The sequence below is a fragment of the Embiotoca jacksoni genome, unplaced genomic scaffold (genome assembly GCF_022577435.1).
Source record: "Embiotoca jacksoni isolate LCO1_2020_lvr unplaced genomic scaffold, fEmbJac1.0.p SCAF_10, whole genome shotgun sequence".
Classification (NCBI taxonomy): Eukaryota; Metazoa; Chordata; class Actinopteri; family Embiotocidae; genus Embiotoca; species Embiotoca jacksoni.
The window spans coordinates 405,369-425,000 of NW_027185230.1; the positions used below are offsets into that span (position 1 = coordinate 405,369).

The 19,632-nt window shown below is 38.1% G+C and overlaps 1 protein-coding gene across 5 annotated transcripts in view; it reads right to left on the reverse strand.

The window, feature by feature from the left end:
• Positions 1-19,632, reverse strand: part of tcf4 (transcription factor 4) — a 238,810-nt gene that overhangs the window by 109,239 nt on the left and 109,939 nt on the right. For all 5 annotated transcript variants that reach the window (XM_069160760.1, XM_069160767.1, XM_069160785.1 and 2 more), the window contains one exon: positions 19,557-19,615. In XM_069160760.1, the coding sequence (XP_069016861.1) occupies positions 19,557-19,615 (59 nt within the window). The remainder of the gene's footprint in view (positions 1-19,556; positions 19,616-19,632) is intronic.

Here is a 19,632-nt window from a genome sequence, read left to right on the forward strand (position 1 = left end):
ACACACACAAATAGAGGTCTGTTTCTCACAGAGCTGACTGGGCTCCAGTACCCAGCTGCTCGTAGAGACGATATTAACTAAGATAGATTACCAGGGAGAGAGCGAGATGCATAGACACATAGAAAGAGAAGGAGAGAGGCTGGTACAGAGACGGAAAGAGAAACCAGACTAAAATGCGGAAGAAGAACAGGAGAGAGAAAAGAAACTCAAAGGAAGAGAAATGGAAAAAAGAAGAGACAGAAGAACATGCAGGATGGAGGCAGACATGAAAAGAATAGAAAGAAGTAGCTGTCATGATGGATGAACAAAACCAACAATTCCTATAAATACAATATAAGTGTTCCCGCTATCTCTCTCCCCCTTTCTCTCTCCTCAATCTCTTTTTCTCCCACTCCTCCCTCTGTCCTCGTGTGACTGAAGAAGCAAATGCTCACATGTCATCAATTTCCACCATCACGATGATGAAAGACAGAGCGAGGGAGAGAGAGGCAGGAAGAAGTCATTAATTACCAGGAAGTGCTGGCGAGGCAGCGGCACACCTGTACGCCAGCTTTGTTCCAGCTGACACACACACACACACACACACACACACACACACACACACACACACACACACACACACACACACACACACACACACACACACACACACACACACACACACACTCCTGTGGGAGTGAGGCCCTGAGGCTGCTACCACTGACAGTAAAACCAGCAGAGACGACTGGAATAAAACTGGACTTGTAGAGACACAACGCTGTACGGACACATCCAGTGCGATAGCCACTATCACTTTATCGTTTGCTCTATTAGATAGTGGAAGAAACAGTTTCCATCACAGAATGTGATATAAAAGCAGGATATCCTCACACTGCAGAAGCTGAAAACAGAGAATTTCTTTTTTTTTTTCTTGACACATGACTTAATATGGCTTCATTATGGGAATTGGTTATTTATTGTGTGTGGACTTTAAGCACTTATATTCATCACACTGACGACGAGGCTGTTTTAATTAGAAAAAAACAGAATAAATTGTTCAAATTGGTAAATGCAACACAAAATATGTATGAACCATTTATTGGTATCTTTGATTGTTTTTTGCTGCGATTGATTTGGTGTTATTTAACTAAATATTTAGTTTGGACATTTTTTTGCACGTGGATTTCTGTGGAATTAGCGACTGCGATGGCAGAAGCTATTAGAGATCCAGTGAAATAAACAATTAAGCCATGTTATAGTTGACAAAGATCAAAGTGGGTGTGGCAAAAGACAAACTATAGGAAGGACTTGACATAGATGGTGCGACTTTGACATGATACTAACTGGCCCTTCATGTCTTGATTTCATCTTTCATTTTGAGCACTGTTTGTGTCTGCTAGGTTGCAGAACAGTACTATGGGACAATGGGACAATCTTTTTTACTAAGAATATAGAAGCACAGTGTTGTTAAACTAGCATGTTCTGTAACTGTAACCACACTCAATAGTGATATCACGTTTTTACATTGCTGCAGCAGGGTGAGCAGTTAATCTGCTGGAGTTGGTGTTAAACTGGTCTGTAAAGCTTGAAGTGAACTGTGGGCCCCTCAGGATGGGACCTGAAGATTAAAGTCCCTATCATTTAATCTTCTATTGATTTTTAGTGGTGCATGCAGTGTTGCTTTTACAGCAGGGAGTTAATCAAATTACCACCATCCCTAAAGTATTTGTGTTCCTCTCAAGGTCTGGATTGTGTGGACTGATGGTGCAGTTAATTGAAATGTCTCCATTGTTAAAAGAGAGAAATAAATTCATTTTTGATTGGCAGAGAGAAATATTTACAAAGAGTTTTCTTCTTCTTGTTGAGCCTAAAACACAACTTTATCAGTAAGCTTCTTCAAAGAGTCCATTTCTGTTGTGTGACGGATTGTTTCATACCATCTGTGTGGAAAAAAAAAAGGATAAATGTATTAATGCTATTTTTGTTCTTTATGTCAGCGGCTGATAGCCTCAGGCTGACAGCTGAGAGGGAGTGCTAGTGTATCCTTCAGCTTTACATCTCTGTTCAAAGAGTTGCGAAGTAAAGTGGCTTCTGGTTCATGGAGTGTTTCTCCACACTCTGTATTCCCACATCAACATTTTGTCTTAAAAAAATGTCCTTAATGTTACTGAACACAAATGTAATGGTATGAGGATATGTTATGGCCACCAGTTTGAAATATTTCGGCATTGTTTGTTCAGAGCAGTCATGTTTAGTCATTTTGGCCTTGTGGACAAGTGAAAGGAGCCATCCAGAGTTCCTCAGTTCCCTTAAGTTCCATTCAGTCCTGACGCTGAACCAGAATGCACAGAGGCAGGACCTCCTCTCAGTGTAATGCAGCCATCACTAATACACTTGATCTATCCTACTGTGACAAGCCACAATTTATGCTGTGTACAATTTACAAATTGTAATGCAATAGAAGCCCATTGCACTCAGAAAACTGCCGGTTTCCAGAATATAAAAGTCAACTGATTGAAGCGGCTCATGTGACTTTTCAACTTGGAGATTGAATGTTTCTTGCCAAAATGAACCAAAGCAGTAAAAGTGCTCATGGAAATTTTATGAGAAAAAGCAATTACTTTTGACTGACTGATGATCAGACCAGGAGTGTTCCATGCTGATCTAAGCTGTAGAACTGCTCCAAATGCGATTCCTGGATTAAATAAGGGGCACCTGAAGTAGCCCTCCAATTCTATTAAAGCTGTCCTATATGGTATGGCAGCTCAAACTGTTTGGAGCATCTTATTCCTTGATTTAAATACCACAAAAATGAATAGTTTAAGATGTATCATTGTTAAAATGGCTAGTTCAGTTCTGTTTACCAAGACACTAGCTCTGCTGGGGTTGGAGGTACAATTCCTTCTGGAGTGATCAGCATAACATCATCTTCAAAAGATAGGAAGTTACCACAGCCACCTCCATCCAAGTTAAAAACTGAGCTTATGTTATTGAACCCCCATTATAACACAAACCGACAAAGAAATGGCAAATCACATCAGCACAGTCTCAGAAACACCTGCTGCTCTATGTATATGTGCGTTTAGAATAATGTTAGAGCCAGAAAAACCTCAGGGACCGATCACAGGAAGCACACACACCACACACACACACACACACACACACACACACACACACACACACACACACACACACACACACACACACACACACACACACACATCTGCAGTAGCACTGGAAGCAGCCAGGGATCCACTCATAAATGACAACTTTCTTCATCTTCTAACCGCTCCGCACACCAACACACACACACACACCCCAAAAGACACTTCACTCAAACACACCAATCACACACACGCAAAGCAGTTCAAAGCATTTCTCCTTAATTAGCGTTCAACGCTTGGCTTGACAAATAAATAGCGATCATTTAAGAACACTTAGAGAGGAATCAGACAGCACATTACACCTCACAATATCTGGCAGCTTCCTGAATGCAATTAGAAGGAGGGGGTGGTGGGTTAAGGATGAAGTACGGAGCGGGGAGGAAAGAGAGTAGCTCAGATTTAGAAAGTAGAGAGACAGGAATGATGGAAGGGAGACAAGTAAGTGTGGATCAAAGGAGGTTAAAAGAAGGGAGGAGAGAAGATGAAGAAAGCGGTAGAAAAAAGCAGATCGGGAAGGAGATAGGTAAGGAAGCATTTGGCAGGAGAGGAAAAGCTGGAAGTCAAAAAGAGGAGACAACTACAGATAGAAGGAAGTCATGAGGGAGAAAGAGAAATGACAGAAGGAAGATAATAAGAAAAGAAGAAAGGCTACAAGTCAATGAGAAGCAAGTAGGGATGGAAGGAAGAAAATGGGCACAAAGAAAGAGGAGAAGGGAGAGAATGAAAGTGGGAGACAGTCAAAGAAAAACTTTGAAACTTTGAGAAGGAAAGGGAAAATGGGAAAGAAGGAGGGAATAAAGGAAGGAGGAAGAGTGGAGACTGATTCAGAGACACTGAGAAGAAAGAAAAGAATGGAATAAAGTAAGCAAGGACAGAAGGACGCAAGGACAGAGGGGAAATATAAAAGTAGAGAAGAAGAATGAAAGAAGGGACTCGTGGAGCAAGTGAGAGGAGGAGACAGGAAGTGAATGAATGATAAATGGAGGAAAAGATTTATATTTAGAGATGAAAAGAGAGTGAAAAATAGTCTTCCCCGTGGTGTCATCTTGAACTGATCACTCCCATCATGCCTCAGTCCCCCAGCTGCCTTCACTTTGTAGTTCAGGAGACATTTTGGTCATTATAACCAGGAGCAAATACAGACATGAGCCAAGCAACAAAGCTTTGAGAGTGAACGCTCTCATTTCAAAGTAGCACTATCAAACACATCTTCACCTGTTAAGATGTAGAAGGAAATCCAAGAAAATCAAACACCCCCGTTAAAGTGTGTCACTGCACTTCCTCTAAAGTCTACTAGACACATCTTCAGGAAAACTGTGGCTGCCTTGAGGTGAATGGTAGTTCCTTCATACATACAAAGTCTATAATTAATTTCCACGATCCGATTTTTATCTGAAACACTAAATTTAAATCTTTAAATATGGGTCTTACTGGGGATTTACACATTTAGTCCATCAAGAAAAAAATTGGGGCCTGATGTTAAAAACGTGAAATATTCTACAGTGGGCGAAAACAGGGGAAAGACTACATAAGATGGCTGTATAATTTAAAGTACGTCCTGAAAGGGTTAAAAAAAAAAAATACTGTGTATGTTCAGTGTCTATAACTATATATTAACTATATCTGTTAATTTAGCATTTACTTATTCTTGACAGACTTTACCTAACTTGATGCCTTTGTTTGTTTGCTTTTTCATGTTGTTCATTATTGTTTCGCGCCAAGTCAGATATCTAAGAGTTTTCAGGGAAAAACTTTCTGTCTTCGTTATGACTTCAGTGTTGACATGAACACTCGTTACAGTAGTAATAAGTCATTGATCTAAAAATACATACGAGTTTGTTTCGGGTTACTTTTGCGCCACCTCTCCAATTAGGATTTTTCTGTTTTCATACTTGAATACTTCCATGACTTAGAAAGCCATTGAGGTATGCTACTTACATGTTAGCATTAGCATTTGCTAACATGTAAGTAGCATTAAACAATTCATAAATTCATTGTTGAATCTCATTTTTGGGTTTGGGTTGATGATATCAAACCTAATTTTTCTCTGATTTGCATTGACTTCAGCATTTTAATACTCCAATGTTGAAATGAACATGTTTTAACTGATTCACATTTCCCTTCGTGTGCATGCTGACTGGGGTCGGCAGTAACATATCTTTTCTTTCCCTTTTTCTTCGCTTTACTAATTTTTCCATTGAAGAAAAAAATAATTTAAACAATATGCCCTGAAATAAACATATACAGTTGAGATTATGTAGGTTATAGGGGGATACATATAATACATTATTTAGGTAAATTGAAATTAGGTTATCAGCTATAATGAATAATTATCCATCCATCCATTATCTATACCCACTTTATCCTGAACAGGGTCACAGGGGGGGCTGGAGTCTACCACAGCTCACTTTGGGCAAAGGCAGGGTACACCCTGGACAGGTTGCCAGTCTATCACAGGGCCAACACTTATCCACAGACTGTCCACAGACAGAAACAAAGACCGTTCACGCTCTCATTAACACCTAAGGGCAACTTCTAGAACCACCAATTAACCTGAGTTGCATGTTTTTGGATGGTGAGAGGAAGTCAGAGAACCCAGAGAGAACCTACACAGGCACAGGGAGAACATGCAAACTCCGCACAGAAAGGCCCAGGCCTGGATTCCAACCCAGAACCTTTTCGCTGTGAGGCGACAATGCTAACCACTTCACCACTGTGCCGAATAATTATATCTAATGAATATATTTTCAGAAAGAAGTAACAGCATGTATGCAGTAGTTAATTAAATTAAAAAACATAGTATGTGCTGAAATACAAACTAATGATAATGAAGAACCATTTAAGTATTTAGGTGCCGTGCTTTCATAAATAACGAGTTCTTTTTACTGTAGAAGCCAAACATCCAAGGCCAAATGTCCAAGGACTGGACGTTCTTTCTCATTTAAAGGAAGTTCAAGGCCTGAGGGATTCAGGAAGTTGTTGCTTCATCTGTCACAGATAATAATCCAAAAGAAGTCCAGCAGAACTGAAGGGAACACACATGAAAAATATCAGCTGGCTTTTCCACATCTCACGGATTGAGACTGGATTTCTTGTAGTGATGTGTGTGTGTGCATGTGAGAATTAGTGCATTACTTGCTAGTGTATGCATGTCCTTGTGTGTGTGTGTGTGTGTGTGTGTGTGTGTGTGTGTGTGTGTGTGTGTGTGTCAGCTCCGCAGTGTAGATGTGACAGCTTAGTTCTGTTCTGTGCCAGTTACCAGCTGTTGTACCTCAGTTGCAATTTCTCTGTGTGAGTGCATGTGTGTGTGTGTGTGTGTGTGTGTGTATGTGGCAGCATACTGTTTGATGTTAGACACATCAGAGAGGAGAGAGGGTTAACGTCACTGACAGAGATAGAGAGTAGCTCCCTGGTTTTCCTCCATGATGCCCGATGAAAACTTGTTAAATAAACAGTCCACTGCTGCATGTATGTCAAATAAATTAACCTGATTCACAACCCACCCAAAACATAGCAAACACTGAGTTTCTTTCAATGAAGTTTTGAAGAAGTTTTTAGATCATTTAATTTGGGCAACCTGGAGATACCATCAGGTGTAAATACTCAGTTACAAGAATGCCTGGCCTTAAAAACTTTACATAGATCTCTGGAACTTGGCTGAAAACTGCAGCTAGATAGAGGATCACAATTTCTGATAGTAAAAAGAAAAAGAAAATACTTTGTAAAAGAGAGAGAAAAAAAGTCTGAATCGAGGATCCCCTCGTGAGGAACATGAATGTCAGAATCAAATTCCGTTGCGGGCCATCCAATAGTTGTCCAAAAGCTGTTTAGTTAAAAAACACATATGTCTACCTTGTGGCGGCACTAGCGGGGAAGTCGGTGTTAAAATTCAAATGTATTCCTGTTTTCATTTGTATGAAAATTCAGACCAAAGAGGTGAACTGACAGACCAATATTCTCATCTTTCACTGTGTTATTTAAAACTAAATGGTAAACTTCTTACATTTGTAATGTTGGTCAGGTCATGGGCCATTAAAGATGAGCTTGTTGAATTAGTTCAAATTATGTTTTTCAGTAGAATTCCAAAGACAATTGATTTTACACATGCCATGCATAAACTGTCTATGCATACACCATGATACTAAATTAACTTTGTGGTGTTAGTGAAAATGTATATATGACCAACTCATTTTATTTGGTGTTTTTGTTTTACCCATGAACAGTGGGCACAGTTAACCTGATACTGTATCGGTGCTGTACTCATAAAACAGGTGAGCCTGCCACTCAGTATCTTTAGTTAAATCAGTGTAGATGCACTTCTACTGATATATCTCTGTATCTTTAAAGGATTTGGTTTGAATTACTTTTAATAGCATAAATATGAAAGGAAATGACTTACTTCTGTGTGATTAAAAAAAGATGAATAATTATCTGCAACGATAGCTAAAGAAAGCCAGCAGCTCCATCACGTCATTCTGACATTGGGTGGTCCTGGTACTGAGAATGGTCATATAATGGATAACACACTCGTGAACTGTCAGCTGTCTCAGCTGATGTATCAACACACACAAAGAATATGAGCCCAGCATTGTGTGTGTGTGTGTGTGTGTGTGTGTGTGTGTGTGTGTGTGTGTGTGTGTGTGTGTGTGTGTGTGTGTGTGTGTGTGTGTGTGTGTGTGTGTGTGTGTGTTCTGATCGATAGTAAAAATAAAATAAATTGTCGATCTGTGCGGCCGGCAGATGAGACTAAATGACAGCCAACAGTCTCCTGAGAGTGGAAAGCAGCTGGATCTGTGTATGTCTGTGTGTGTTCAGACCTGGAGAGCAGCTGTGACTAGAACATCTCACCAGACATCAAGATGCACAGGATATATAGATAAATAGATAAATAGGTAGGTAGGTAGGGTAGGTAGGTAGGTAGGTAGGTAGGTAGGTAGGTAGGTAGGTAGGTAGGTAGATAGATAGATAGATAGATAGATAGATAGATAGATAGATAGATAGATAGATAGATAGATAGATAGATAGATAGATAGATAGATAGATAGATAGATAGATAGATAGATAGATCGATCGATCGATCGATCGATAGATCGATAGATAGATAGATAGATAGATAGATAGATAGATGAATGTGTCCTTTCTTCAAATGCAAATATACTCATGAGGATGTGATAGTTGCCATGGTGACAAAGAGGGAGATGACGTGGCAAGAGCAACTATATGAAGTTTAACTTTTTCAATTTTTATTTAATTTGTTTTAAATTTTTGGGTATTTCTGGTGAGAGGCCTCAAAACAATGGGCTTTACTCTAGTAGGACATATCATAAATTCATGTTTTATCAACAGTAGATTAGATTGTTTGATTTTAATAACCACAACTACTAGTTTAAAACACTTCTAACAGCCTGATGATTAAAAAACTGGAGAGAAACTGTATAGTAGGTGTGTACGACAGACAATCAAAATTCTCAAACTTGGTACCTAGTGATATCATTGTACATTTTGGTGCAAACCATTCCTGTTTGGCTTAAGGGAAACACTGTTTTGGTGTTTGTGTCACAACCACACTTTAGCTTCAAACAGCAACATTTGAGAAACAGAGTCAATTGTATATTATCTAACAACACTGTATGTTACTGGGTTATAATCTGCACATAATAAACTAGTTATTATTCAGGAGAAATACTGTATTATTTTATAATGTAGCAATCCAGTAAAGATTTGGCCAATTAGGACAAACTATGGCACCAAACTGCTTTATTAATATTTCCCTGCATGTAACAGTCTTTGACTCGCCCTTGTTTTTTTCTTCCTGGACCAGCTGTTGGGGGCTTGTACTTCCTGCTGTTACACCATTGGTCAGAAAACAGCCAATGAGAACGGCCTCAGAGGACAGACTGAATGAAGTGATGATGAACACACACATACACCCTCGGCAACCAGTAGAGCCCACGCACAGGAACTGCCTTACACACACACACACGCACGCACGCACGCACGCACGCACGCACACACACACACACGCGCACACACACACACACACACACACACACACACACACACACACACACACACACACACACACACACACACACACACACACACATTCCACAGATATGCAGAAGTAGAGAGATGGATAAACAGAAAATGTTTGGCATTCACCATACAAAGAACTTTCTCAGAAAATTATGGGTGAAGATAAACTGTCTTTATGCAGGTACCTGAGCAGTATCATCATCTGCAGCATTGAACATTACAAAATGTTGGCTGAAATCAGTGCTAAAGAGTAACAATGGATATTTACTTACTGTAAGTAGTATTCCCATTCTCATTTTATACTTCCAATCTACAACATTTCAAATAGAAATACTGTACTTTCTATTCCACTACATTTACTAAACAGCTTCAGTTCCTTTTCAGAAGATAAGATACAACAGATAATATAACACGCTTCAAAATACAACACGTTGTTAAAGATGAAACCAGTGGTTTCCATTCTGTTTGTGTTCTGACGTCTTACAAACACCAGACTGTAGTCAGGGTCACATTTGAGATTTCTGAGTTGCTGCTTCACCAAACTGATTTTTCCCTCTAAACTCCTCACATGGTTTCATTTCAAGAAATGTTCAAATGATTTAATATCTCAGCAAAAAAAAAAAAAATCAAAGATTTAAAGGGAAAATCCAAAAACGAAAAACAGATTTGTGGATCCTTTTTTTTTTTTTCTTTCATCTTCAAGTCATCACCTCACGACCTCTCCGATTTATCTGCTATCCCTGTATTTAAAATTTTATACAAAGTAGTTCCAACTAGCTCCACCTGAAGCAGCTCCAACATGATGCTTACACACTGATTCACTATTAATGATCTAATTATATCATATTTAATAATACATCAGTCACAGGGACTTTTGCTTGTAATGAAGTATTCCTAACAGCTGTATCGAGTCTTTTACTTAAGTATAAAGATTAATACTTTGTCCACCACTGTAATATTCTCAAATAATCCCTATGCGACTGATGGACCACCTCACTTCCATTATCTTGTTTTAGAAAGGTGTTTTATAGCATCTGACTTGTATGTTAAAACGATCCTCAGTTTATTTGTGTCACAGTGCAGCTCTGCTCTAATGACACAACTTTGAAATCTGTACTTTTAATATTTTCTAATTGCACCAGGACAACCACCGACAATCCTATGTTTCTCTGCAAGACTTTATGATGCACAAAGTCTCTCTACTATTTAGTAACATTTTTGTAAATGAAACATGGCTAGAAACATTGCAGAGCAGGCAGCAGTTCAAAGGGTGTCAATCATACACATGAAATCTCACAAGTTCACACCTCATCATGACCATAATGTATACACAATGGTGTATACTTAGTTTGACAATGACAACGAAAACATTACATCACATAAACTATATGCGTGAGAAAGAAGAGAAAAACAGATTGAAAGACAGTAAATGAGAAGACAGAGACAAAGGTAGAGATATTACGAAGTTGTCTTCAGTAATAACCTGATATCTCTCTCTCTCTCTCTCTCTCTCTCTCTCTGTCTCTCTCTCTCAGTGTGAGGCCTCAGTGTTTTAAGGACCAGTTCAGCTTACCGTGGCTGAGGATGATGACACCTGCTGCTGTTTCAGCAGGTGATGGAAGGTCAACACAGCTAACAGCGTAGATATTGTATACATTGCATATATATGGTATTTACAATTTGTAATCATTGGAATATTGTTATGGTCACATGCATGTGTGAATTCGCGTGTTTAAGAGAGTAAACATATATTTGCTCTGCATTTCTATATACCTGTGAATGTGTTTGTGTACCTAAATGCAACTTCTAAGTGCCTCTGAAACCTTACATAGCTTCAAAACGGAGCCTTCAGCACTTTTCACCAACTGATGTGTGCATATGTGTGTGTGTGTGTGTGTGTGTGTGTGTGTGTGTGTGTATCTATGTGTTTATGAAGGGTTAAAAGTTTATTTTATGTTGCATTCCACCAGAATCTCACATTCAAACTGCTGCTGCCTCAGCTCTATCTGCCGGCCCACAACTAACCTACTGATCTGTAAGGCGATAACTGGATAAGAGGCGTGCTTCGGTGTGGCTGAGAGAGAGAGTGTGTGTGTGTGTGTGTGTGAACTGACAGTGGCTTTGGGTTGATGGAACGACAAAGTGAAGGAGAGTGGAGAAATTTAGAGATGGAGAAAAGTGATGAAAGATAAGACGATATAAAGTGAGAGACGGTATAAAAGACAGTAAAGAAAAGTGGTGATGAGACAGAGCGAGAGAGAGAGAGAAACTGTGAAATCATCCACTCCCATCCCTTCATCCAGATGATGAGGGTTTTTCTGCTTATGTAGTCCCTTTAGTTATTGGCCGTGTGTGTACATGTATGTGTGTGTGTGTGTGTGTGTGTGTGTGTGTGTGTGTGTGTGTGTGTGTGTGTGTGTGTGTGTATGTGTGCTTGTACTGGCTGTATATTATACTACCCATGAGAGTGTTTCTGCTGTGGTTATGGGAGTCCAGGTGATACTGTGAGCAGCAGTGAAGCCACAGAAATCCACATAAAACGAGGTAAGAACAAACAACGTGCTGCTCTTAGTTATATAAAAATGCAAAGTTTGTCCTGAGTTCGGCACTAAAGGAGCTGTCACGAAAGCAGTCAAATCCGAAGGGTTCAACTTCTGGGGAGCAGAATAGAGATCAGTACATTTCTACAAACTCTTAGATCTTGACGTTTCTTGTGGCAGTGTGAAAGTTTGTTGTGATGGTGGCACTAGGCAGAGGATTCATCCTCTGGGGACGAGGAATAATGAAGAAATTATGCACTACACCTCTGTTACTTGGGAGACTAACTAGAACTGTGGTTGTATGCCTCCGCCAACCAATAGAATTTCAGTTTAGTCTACCGAGACTCTTAATATAGGTAGTAAGATTTTGAAAGAATCTTTGCATATGCTTAGCCAATTAACCCAAAGTTGTAGCCATGACAGTAAAATTAAAATATGGATGTTGCTGCAAAGAGGCTGCAACTTCAAAAACGTGGATGTTTCGCATGCATCTTCAACCCAACAGAACAGAGGATCTGTGGGGAGGGGGATGTGAAGTCCTTAACCTTTAACCTTTCACCACCACAATCTGATCAGTTGATCCTTTGAACCAAATGACTGTTGGTGTCACATTTAAAGAAATTTCCTGAAGGTGTTTCTGAGATATCGTGTTCATGAGAACAACCTGAAGCCATAACGCCTCCGGTCACGGCTGTTGGTGGTGGGTAGGCGTAAAAAGAGACATTAATATAAGCAGCAGACCTCGAGTCATCAATGAAAAAAAAATCCCTCTAACCAAATGCATACATGCAAGTGTACATTGCTGGTGAATCCCTTTGTAACAGGATCATTATATCCAAACTATGTATATTGTTATCAATAAAACAAAAAATAACTTTCCATATTTGCAAAATCCTTTCTTCAAATATTCTAAACCATCATGCAAGCCTTTCAATTAACTGATCTGTTACTCAAACTGGACTTCCTGTTGATACTTTATTGCTTATTATTTATACTACCTGGCACTTTAAATCAGGTCTGTTTTGGTCTGTTTGACCCTTTATCCCTCCACTCAGTACTGCTAGTTACCTGCCAAACTCTCTGTAATGACTTCACTACATAAAGTGACTTGTTGTGTGGCGAGAAATATCTCCAGCTCTTAACCCAAAACTAGTTTTACTTTTCTGTGTGAGTACAGGTTAAAACAAAAATAATCAGATGAACTCTTACAGAAAAAAAAAAGCATATTTCTCAAAATGTTTAACTTTTCCTTTATTAGTTTAAACTCTAATCTAAAACTACTTTAAAATTATCTGAAGAACAATTAAACAATCATCATTATGAATCATAGAAGCACAAGCTTTAAGCCTATTTGTTAACTATTTTACCAGGCAATATAATATTGCAATATAATATATGCGGAAAGAAAAATTTAAACTCAACTCATGGTTTTCTGACCTCTAGTGTAAACATGAACAATAATACAATATCTGTATTGCTAATTTGAATTCAAATTTTATGTGATGTAAGATATCAAGTTATGTAATTAAGTAAATGAAAAACTGTTCCATTCTTGATGTCACGTGTAATGAAACAAAAAAACCCAGTTCCTTTCCATCCTTGGTGTTTGAACTGTATTCATGCCATCTTCTGCCAGCAGCGATGGATTTTGGAGGGTGTTTGGATGTTTTTTGGGGGGTTGGGTTTCTACTTTGGCAGAAGGCCATGTTTCCCAGCCCCCACCACCCATTTACAGCTTAGTGAGAGTCGCTATGACCCTGTCAAGTTCCCTATTCACAGCGGATACAAGCAATCACTGAGTAGAAAAAGCTTTCTTCCACGGAAAATAAACACTGGAGACTGCTGTTCTGTTGGAAGAAAAACAAATCTTAAATATTAGACTTTACTGGACTGTCCAGTCATGGAATTTTGAAATAAGCACCTGTGACGGTATGTCGTAAACAGAAAGCAACTTTGACCTTAAACTCCAAACACAAGTCTCATAAAGCCTTTTACACCATTTACAATGGTAACTATTACCAGCTCATCATATCATACAATCAGAATCACATATATTGGTGGTATAAAAGGTTAAATGATTTGAAACAGCAGTGAAACCTATTACTAAGATTAGCACGGTCCCAAACCAATACGATATGAAGATTAGTATCAGGGCAGATATGCGCAAAATCAAACGGTTTGGTTTTAACAATATAGTTAAAGTTGAAGCAGAAACGTCATCATTTGGATTAAGAAGCACATCAAATATAAGGTGTTTCAGATGAGGAAGGCTACATTTTTTTTTCAGTCAGAAACATAGTAACATTCAAGTTAATGATTACACTCAGTATCAGACTTGATCAGGATCAGGGTAAAAATAACTTGGATTTGATATGGTATTTTATTAAATCATTGCCTCTACTGAAGTAAACTCTTGACAGTAATAAACTTGTTCATTTTTTTTTTCAATTCAAATTTTAAGTTCAGCAATAATTCTTAAGAAAATTCTTAGAATCAGTAGTTAACATTTCACATCAATAAAAACTATTCTACAATCATGCTAAGGTCCGAATGCTTCAATGTCAAAGCTGTGAGCATGAATGAACCTTCAATGTATGTCACTGCTCTCTCTTGAGGAATTCAAAAAGTATCTTAATAATTAGGCCTTCTTAATGTGTTGGTTAAAGTTCACAGTTGCATTTCATCTTAACAGTTTGGTCATAAAATAAAATAAAACATTAGTGGTCCCCATAAGACCCAAATAGCTGATACTGATCCACTTTTTACGTAACATCTGGTTAAAAATGTAAACCCTGCCCATTTTTGTTTGTTATTTTGTTTTTATTTACAACGAAATGTCTTGATACCACAGACCTTTAAGTGGGTGTCCAGATCTCTCTTTTTTTCCCCTGAAATTCATGTATGGATATATCATTGATTAGGACAAAATAACCCGTCCTCCCAAAGAGATCAGTTTACATAAACACAATGTCAAACTGAATGATAAAGTGAAAATCAAATTTATGTCAAGTGTTTTGTCAAGTGCACAATCAAAATGATAAATTGTATATTTAAAACTTCCACAAACACCGGAGAGGTTTTCTCAGAGATTGGTGAAATAAACTGAGGTCATTGGAAGTTTTCCTGTTTTTAGGGTGTGAGCTCATCATTCCCGCTAAATGTATTTTTTATTTTTTTGTATCTCTCTCTCTTTCCCTAACAGCCGAGGATGAAGCCAGAGGATTTTGGACTTCAGCCCAGCATGTAAATTTATCTGCTATTTCCAAACAATTTCCATCAGGAGCCATTCAGACTGTGTAGCAGGATAATTTGACAGCAGCCCAGTAGGAAAATGGCCAGTGAGGCAGTAATGTTTGATTTATTTCATATTTTTGTCCTCTACAGTTTGCAGTAGCCTCTTACAAAGGCCACAGCTGGATATAAGAGGTGGTTATAAATAAATGATCAGCGAGTAGGCGATAAATAGAGGAAAGGCTGGATGGATGGATGGATATGGATGGATGGATGGATGGATGGACAGACAGATGGACAGACGGACGGGTGGGTGGATAGATGGACGGATGGATGGATGGATGGATGGATGGATGGATGGATGAACAAATGGATATACAGACAGGTAGATGGGTGAATGAAAACTATCAATTTTAAAAATTGACTGAGATGAAAAAATGAATACATTGAATAAATGAAGGGGTAAAAAAAAGGTTCATATTGGGAGAAGTACAACAAGGAAAAATGACTAAAAAATGAATTTACATTGCATAACTATACAGTTGACAGCATAAATTAATCCACAACTTAACTAATAAATGCATTAGTAAACTGCTGTAAGTATGAGTGAACGTTTTGACAAATGAATAAATGAAAAGATGTATCAATGAAATACTGTACCGGAAATTCTAATTAAAGAAACAGCATATATAACATCAAATTAATCAACAACTGACCACATTAACAAATTATTGAAACAAAGGCTCATACTGAATGAATTGACTGAAAAACTACTGAATGCCTGAATAAAAAAATTATGAAAATAATGAATGGAGCCTCCGAGGAAAATTCTAACAGACTCAAACTCCACCAGTGCTATATTTAATTCCAACCATGTAGAGATCTGCATGAAAACTAGTACAGTACAACTGACACATTTGGCATGAGGGAGACACGACAGGCATCTTATGGAGTGTGTGTGTGTGTGTGTGTGTGTGTGTGTGTGTGCGCGTGTGTGTGTGTGTGTGTGTGTGTGTGTGTTTCTTTGTTCACGAAGTTGTCATGGCCAAACTCTGTCCTCATGACAGAAACGATCAAAGGCAGGAAGGCCTGAAAACTAGTCCCAGTCCTTGAAATGGAATACTCAGATTTGTGCTTTCTTTTACTCTACTTTTCTTTATCCTCTTCATCCACAAGGCTAGACAGTAACGGTTGTCCAGTTGCCCCGGGAAACCAAATTTGGACCACTGTCAGTCATTTTGTTTGTTCTATTGCCAACCACTTCTCCTGTAGACAGATTCTCTGTATACCTTATCTTGAAAACATATGAAATCTATTCAGGCCAATTCTGAACATAGTTAACAATAATATCTTATATCCATAATATATATATATATGTATATAATTGTGTACAATTTAAGTTAGTCAGACAGTCAGGAGCCAACTTTTTCACTGTTTTGTTTTTTCTATAGAGAGGGTGAGTTGTGTACAGCATATACTGTACATGTGTGGAGCGTGGGGTACTTAGGTCTAAAGTGAGAATTAATCTCATTTTAAACTGCATTAGGGGGTGTTCCATTTATTCATTCTCTGTAACCTTCCGAGTTAAGGAGTGTGTCTACCTTGAGATGCCACTTGCAAGTGTGGCCGTTCAATACATTTCACTGAGACCTGATTAGGATAGCACGTCTTAACAACTACTTCCGAGAGACCATAACCAGTCCTAATGCTCTTTGCTTAAGGCTAAAACTCACGTGAATGGCTGAAGCCATTCCTTCTTATTGTCGTCCTATGGGCCAATGTCATAAAACTAGTTGTATAAGACGGCACAGATATTGCTGTCATGCTAGTCCCAGTTGTTTCAGAGGCTGCATTGATTGTCTTCACCAATGCCACTATTACCAAGGGCTGTCATCATGACGTTTTAGTTGATGATTGACTGTCATAAAAATAACTGAAATTGACTTTAATTATCTTTTCTAATAATTTTCTGCCAATATTATGGCTAGGTGTAATAATAGGTTATTAACACTGATAATATTAACTGATATAAATAGTAATAGACTAATCGATGCCTATAAATGGAAGTGCTACTGGTTGTGCTTAATGTCTGGGGATGTAATTCCTAGATCAATAGGTAAAAGTGCATTAAGTTACGATCTCTGCTGTGGGCCTATCGCAAAAAGATTGTTACAACTTTTACTTTATAAATATAACACCAAAGTGTGATGAGTATTTTCAAAAGTGCCACAGTAACTTTAAAAAGTGCATTGACCAGAAAACTTCTGAACATCTGAATTACTGAGTGGTTTAATATTTTGAGCTAATTCCTCAGTGATCCATCAGCTTTTATCTGATCTGAAATGTTGCATATATTTTCTATATTCATAGGAATCTGCAACACCTTTTAGCACAACTTTGATTTTTTTTTTTAATCTAGAAAATGCACCTCTTTGATCATCTTTAATTAATAGATGTTTGAGATGGGAAAACCCCCCGAAATTTGTAACATCAGACAAACACATCCAACAGCCTGTGCTGGAATGGAATGCATATGATGTACAGTGAACGAAATAATTATTTGATCCCTTGCCGATTTTGTAAGTTTGCCCACTGACAAAGAAATGAACGGTCTGTAATTGTAATGGTAGGTTTATTTTAACAGTGAGTGACAGAATATTAAAAAAAAGATTTTAAAAAAACCAGAAAATCAAATCATATAAAAGTTATAAATTAATTTTCATTTTATTGTGTGAAATAAGCAACCAACCAGCAAGAATTCTGGCTCCCACAGACCGGTTAAATTAGTCCTCTCGCTTTAAGAATGTACTCTGAATCTCAACTCATTACCTGTATAAAAGACACCTGTCTCCTGAGATGTGTGCAAACCTGGTGACCAACGACAAGAAACGTCTGACCTCTGTGCTTGCCAACAACGGTTTCTCCAAGTACTGAGTCATGTTTTTCTAGGGGATCAAATACTTATTTCACACAATCAAATACAAATCAATTTATAACTTTTATATGATGTGATTTTCAGGATTCTTTTTTTTTTTATAGTCTGTCTCACTTAAAATAAACCTACAATTACAATTATAGACCGTTCATTTCTTTGTCAGTGGGCAAACTTACAAAATCGGCAAGGGATCAAATAATTATTTCCTTCACTGTATATGTATATATATTTTGTTCTTAATTTGGTCATCAAAATACAGTGAGCAAATAAATCCTCTCTGTTTAATATTCCACTGACAGAATCAAACCCCAACATCTGTACATCCTCTTAATTATCAACGTGCATTTCTCGTGGATGCATGAGATCCATGAGAACTGAGCAGGAAGGCTACAGTGCAGATTCAAAACCAAACTACCATCAAAGTCCTAAAAAACACCTGGCGCTCCTGTCTGCAATGCATTTCTCTTTGAAAACAATAATCCATAAAGTTAAAATCAACAATTGTTTGTTCTATAAAGTTGGGAATATGTGACAAAGTCAGGCATCTCTGTGGAAACATAAAAAAAAAGCATGCAACAGCTGTTGTTTATGATAGTCATAAGGATGATTGACACATAGCAAGCTGAATGTTCTATGGGTCTTATTATATGAACTTTAGATGATAGCAGATGATATACTATAAAGACACCAAAAACGTTGAAGGATCTTAACTTTTCTGAAGAAGAGCTTAGCTAATGTTAAACAACAAAAAACAAAGAGGAATGAATTCTGCAGGTAACAGTGTGTTCAACCATACAGGCACAGCAAGTCAAAGACCACTTTAAAGTTGCATTCATCTACGATTAGTATTTCATATTAACGAAGGATAAAATGACAAATTAAATGGATAATATTTGTTCCAACAAAGCCACGGATAATTATTCCAAAACAATCTTTAAACATCAGATAAAGTTAGGGAATAGCGTTATATGTAGCAGCGATGTTTGCCATGCCGACTCGAAAACTGACCATACCACTGTATATACAATACTTTCCAGTGACGTAATAAAATTAAAAGATTTTGTTCACATTTTTCTTGTTAATGAACCTCATCTACATATACACACACACACACACACACACACACACACACACACACACACACACACACACACACACACACACACACACACACACACACACACATACTTTTCCCTTGGAAATACGTCACCTTACAGAAGCTACACACACACTCTAAGGTCCCTTTCACTGTGAGTTTACAACCATGTGATTCATCCTGAATGACATTCAGTGACCTGTTTGTAGACTTAGTAGCTAAGCTAAAAAGCCACATGCTATTTGAGACAATAACCATATGCATTAGTCACAAGCTACTCTGTAAATGTTTAACAAAAGCAACTGTGACCTGAATGGTTTGTACTTGAGGTCACAGTTCGTAGCTCGTACTGTAAAGTCCAGTGCCAGAGATGAAGAGCAGCTGCTCAAACACCTCGTCTCTGGGGCTGAACTCTTCTACCACTGACCTCACATCAAACCCAGACCGAGTTTGCTCTCCTCTGTCTCCCGTGGTACATTCACTGCTTTGTCACGAACAACAATAACAAAAGCACTAAAGACGAGGAACACACCCACTCTGTTTTAATTAAAGAAGAAATTCACATTAGGACTGACCTGGTGGCAGTGTGGGTTGGACTCTCTGCCGTACGAGTACGAACTCCTCTCTGTTTTACCTGGAAGAGAAAGAGAA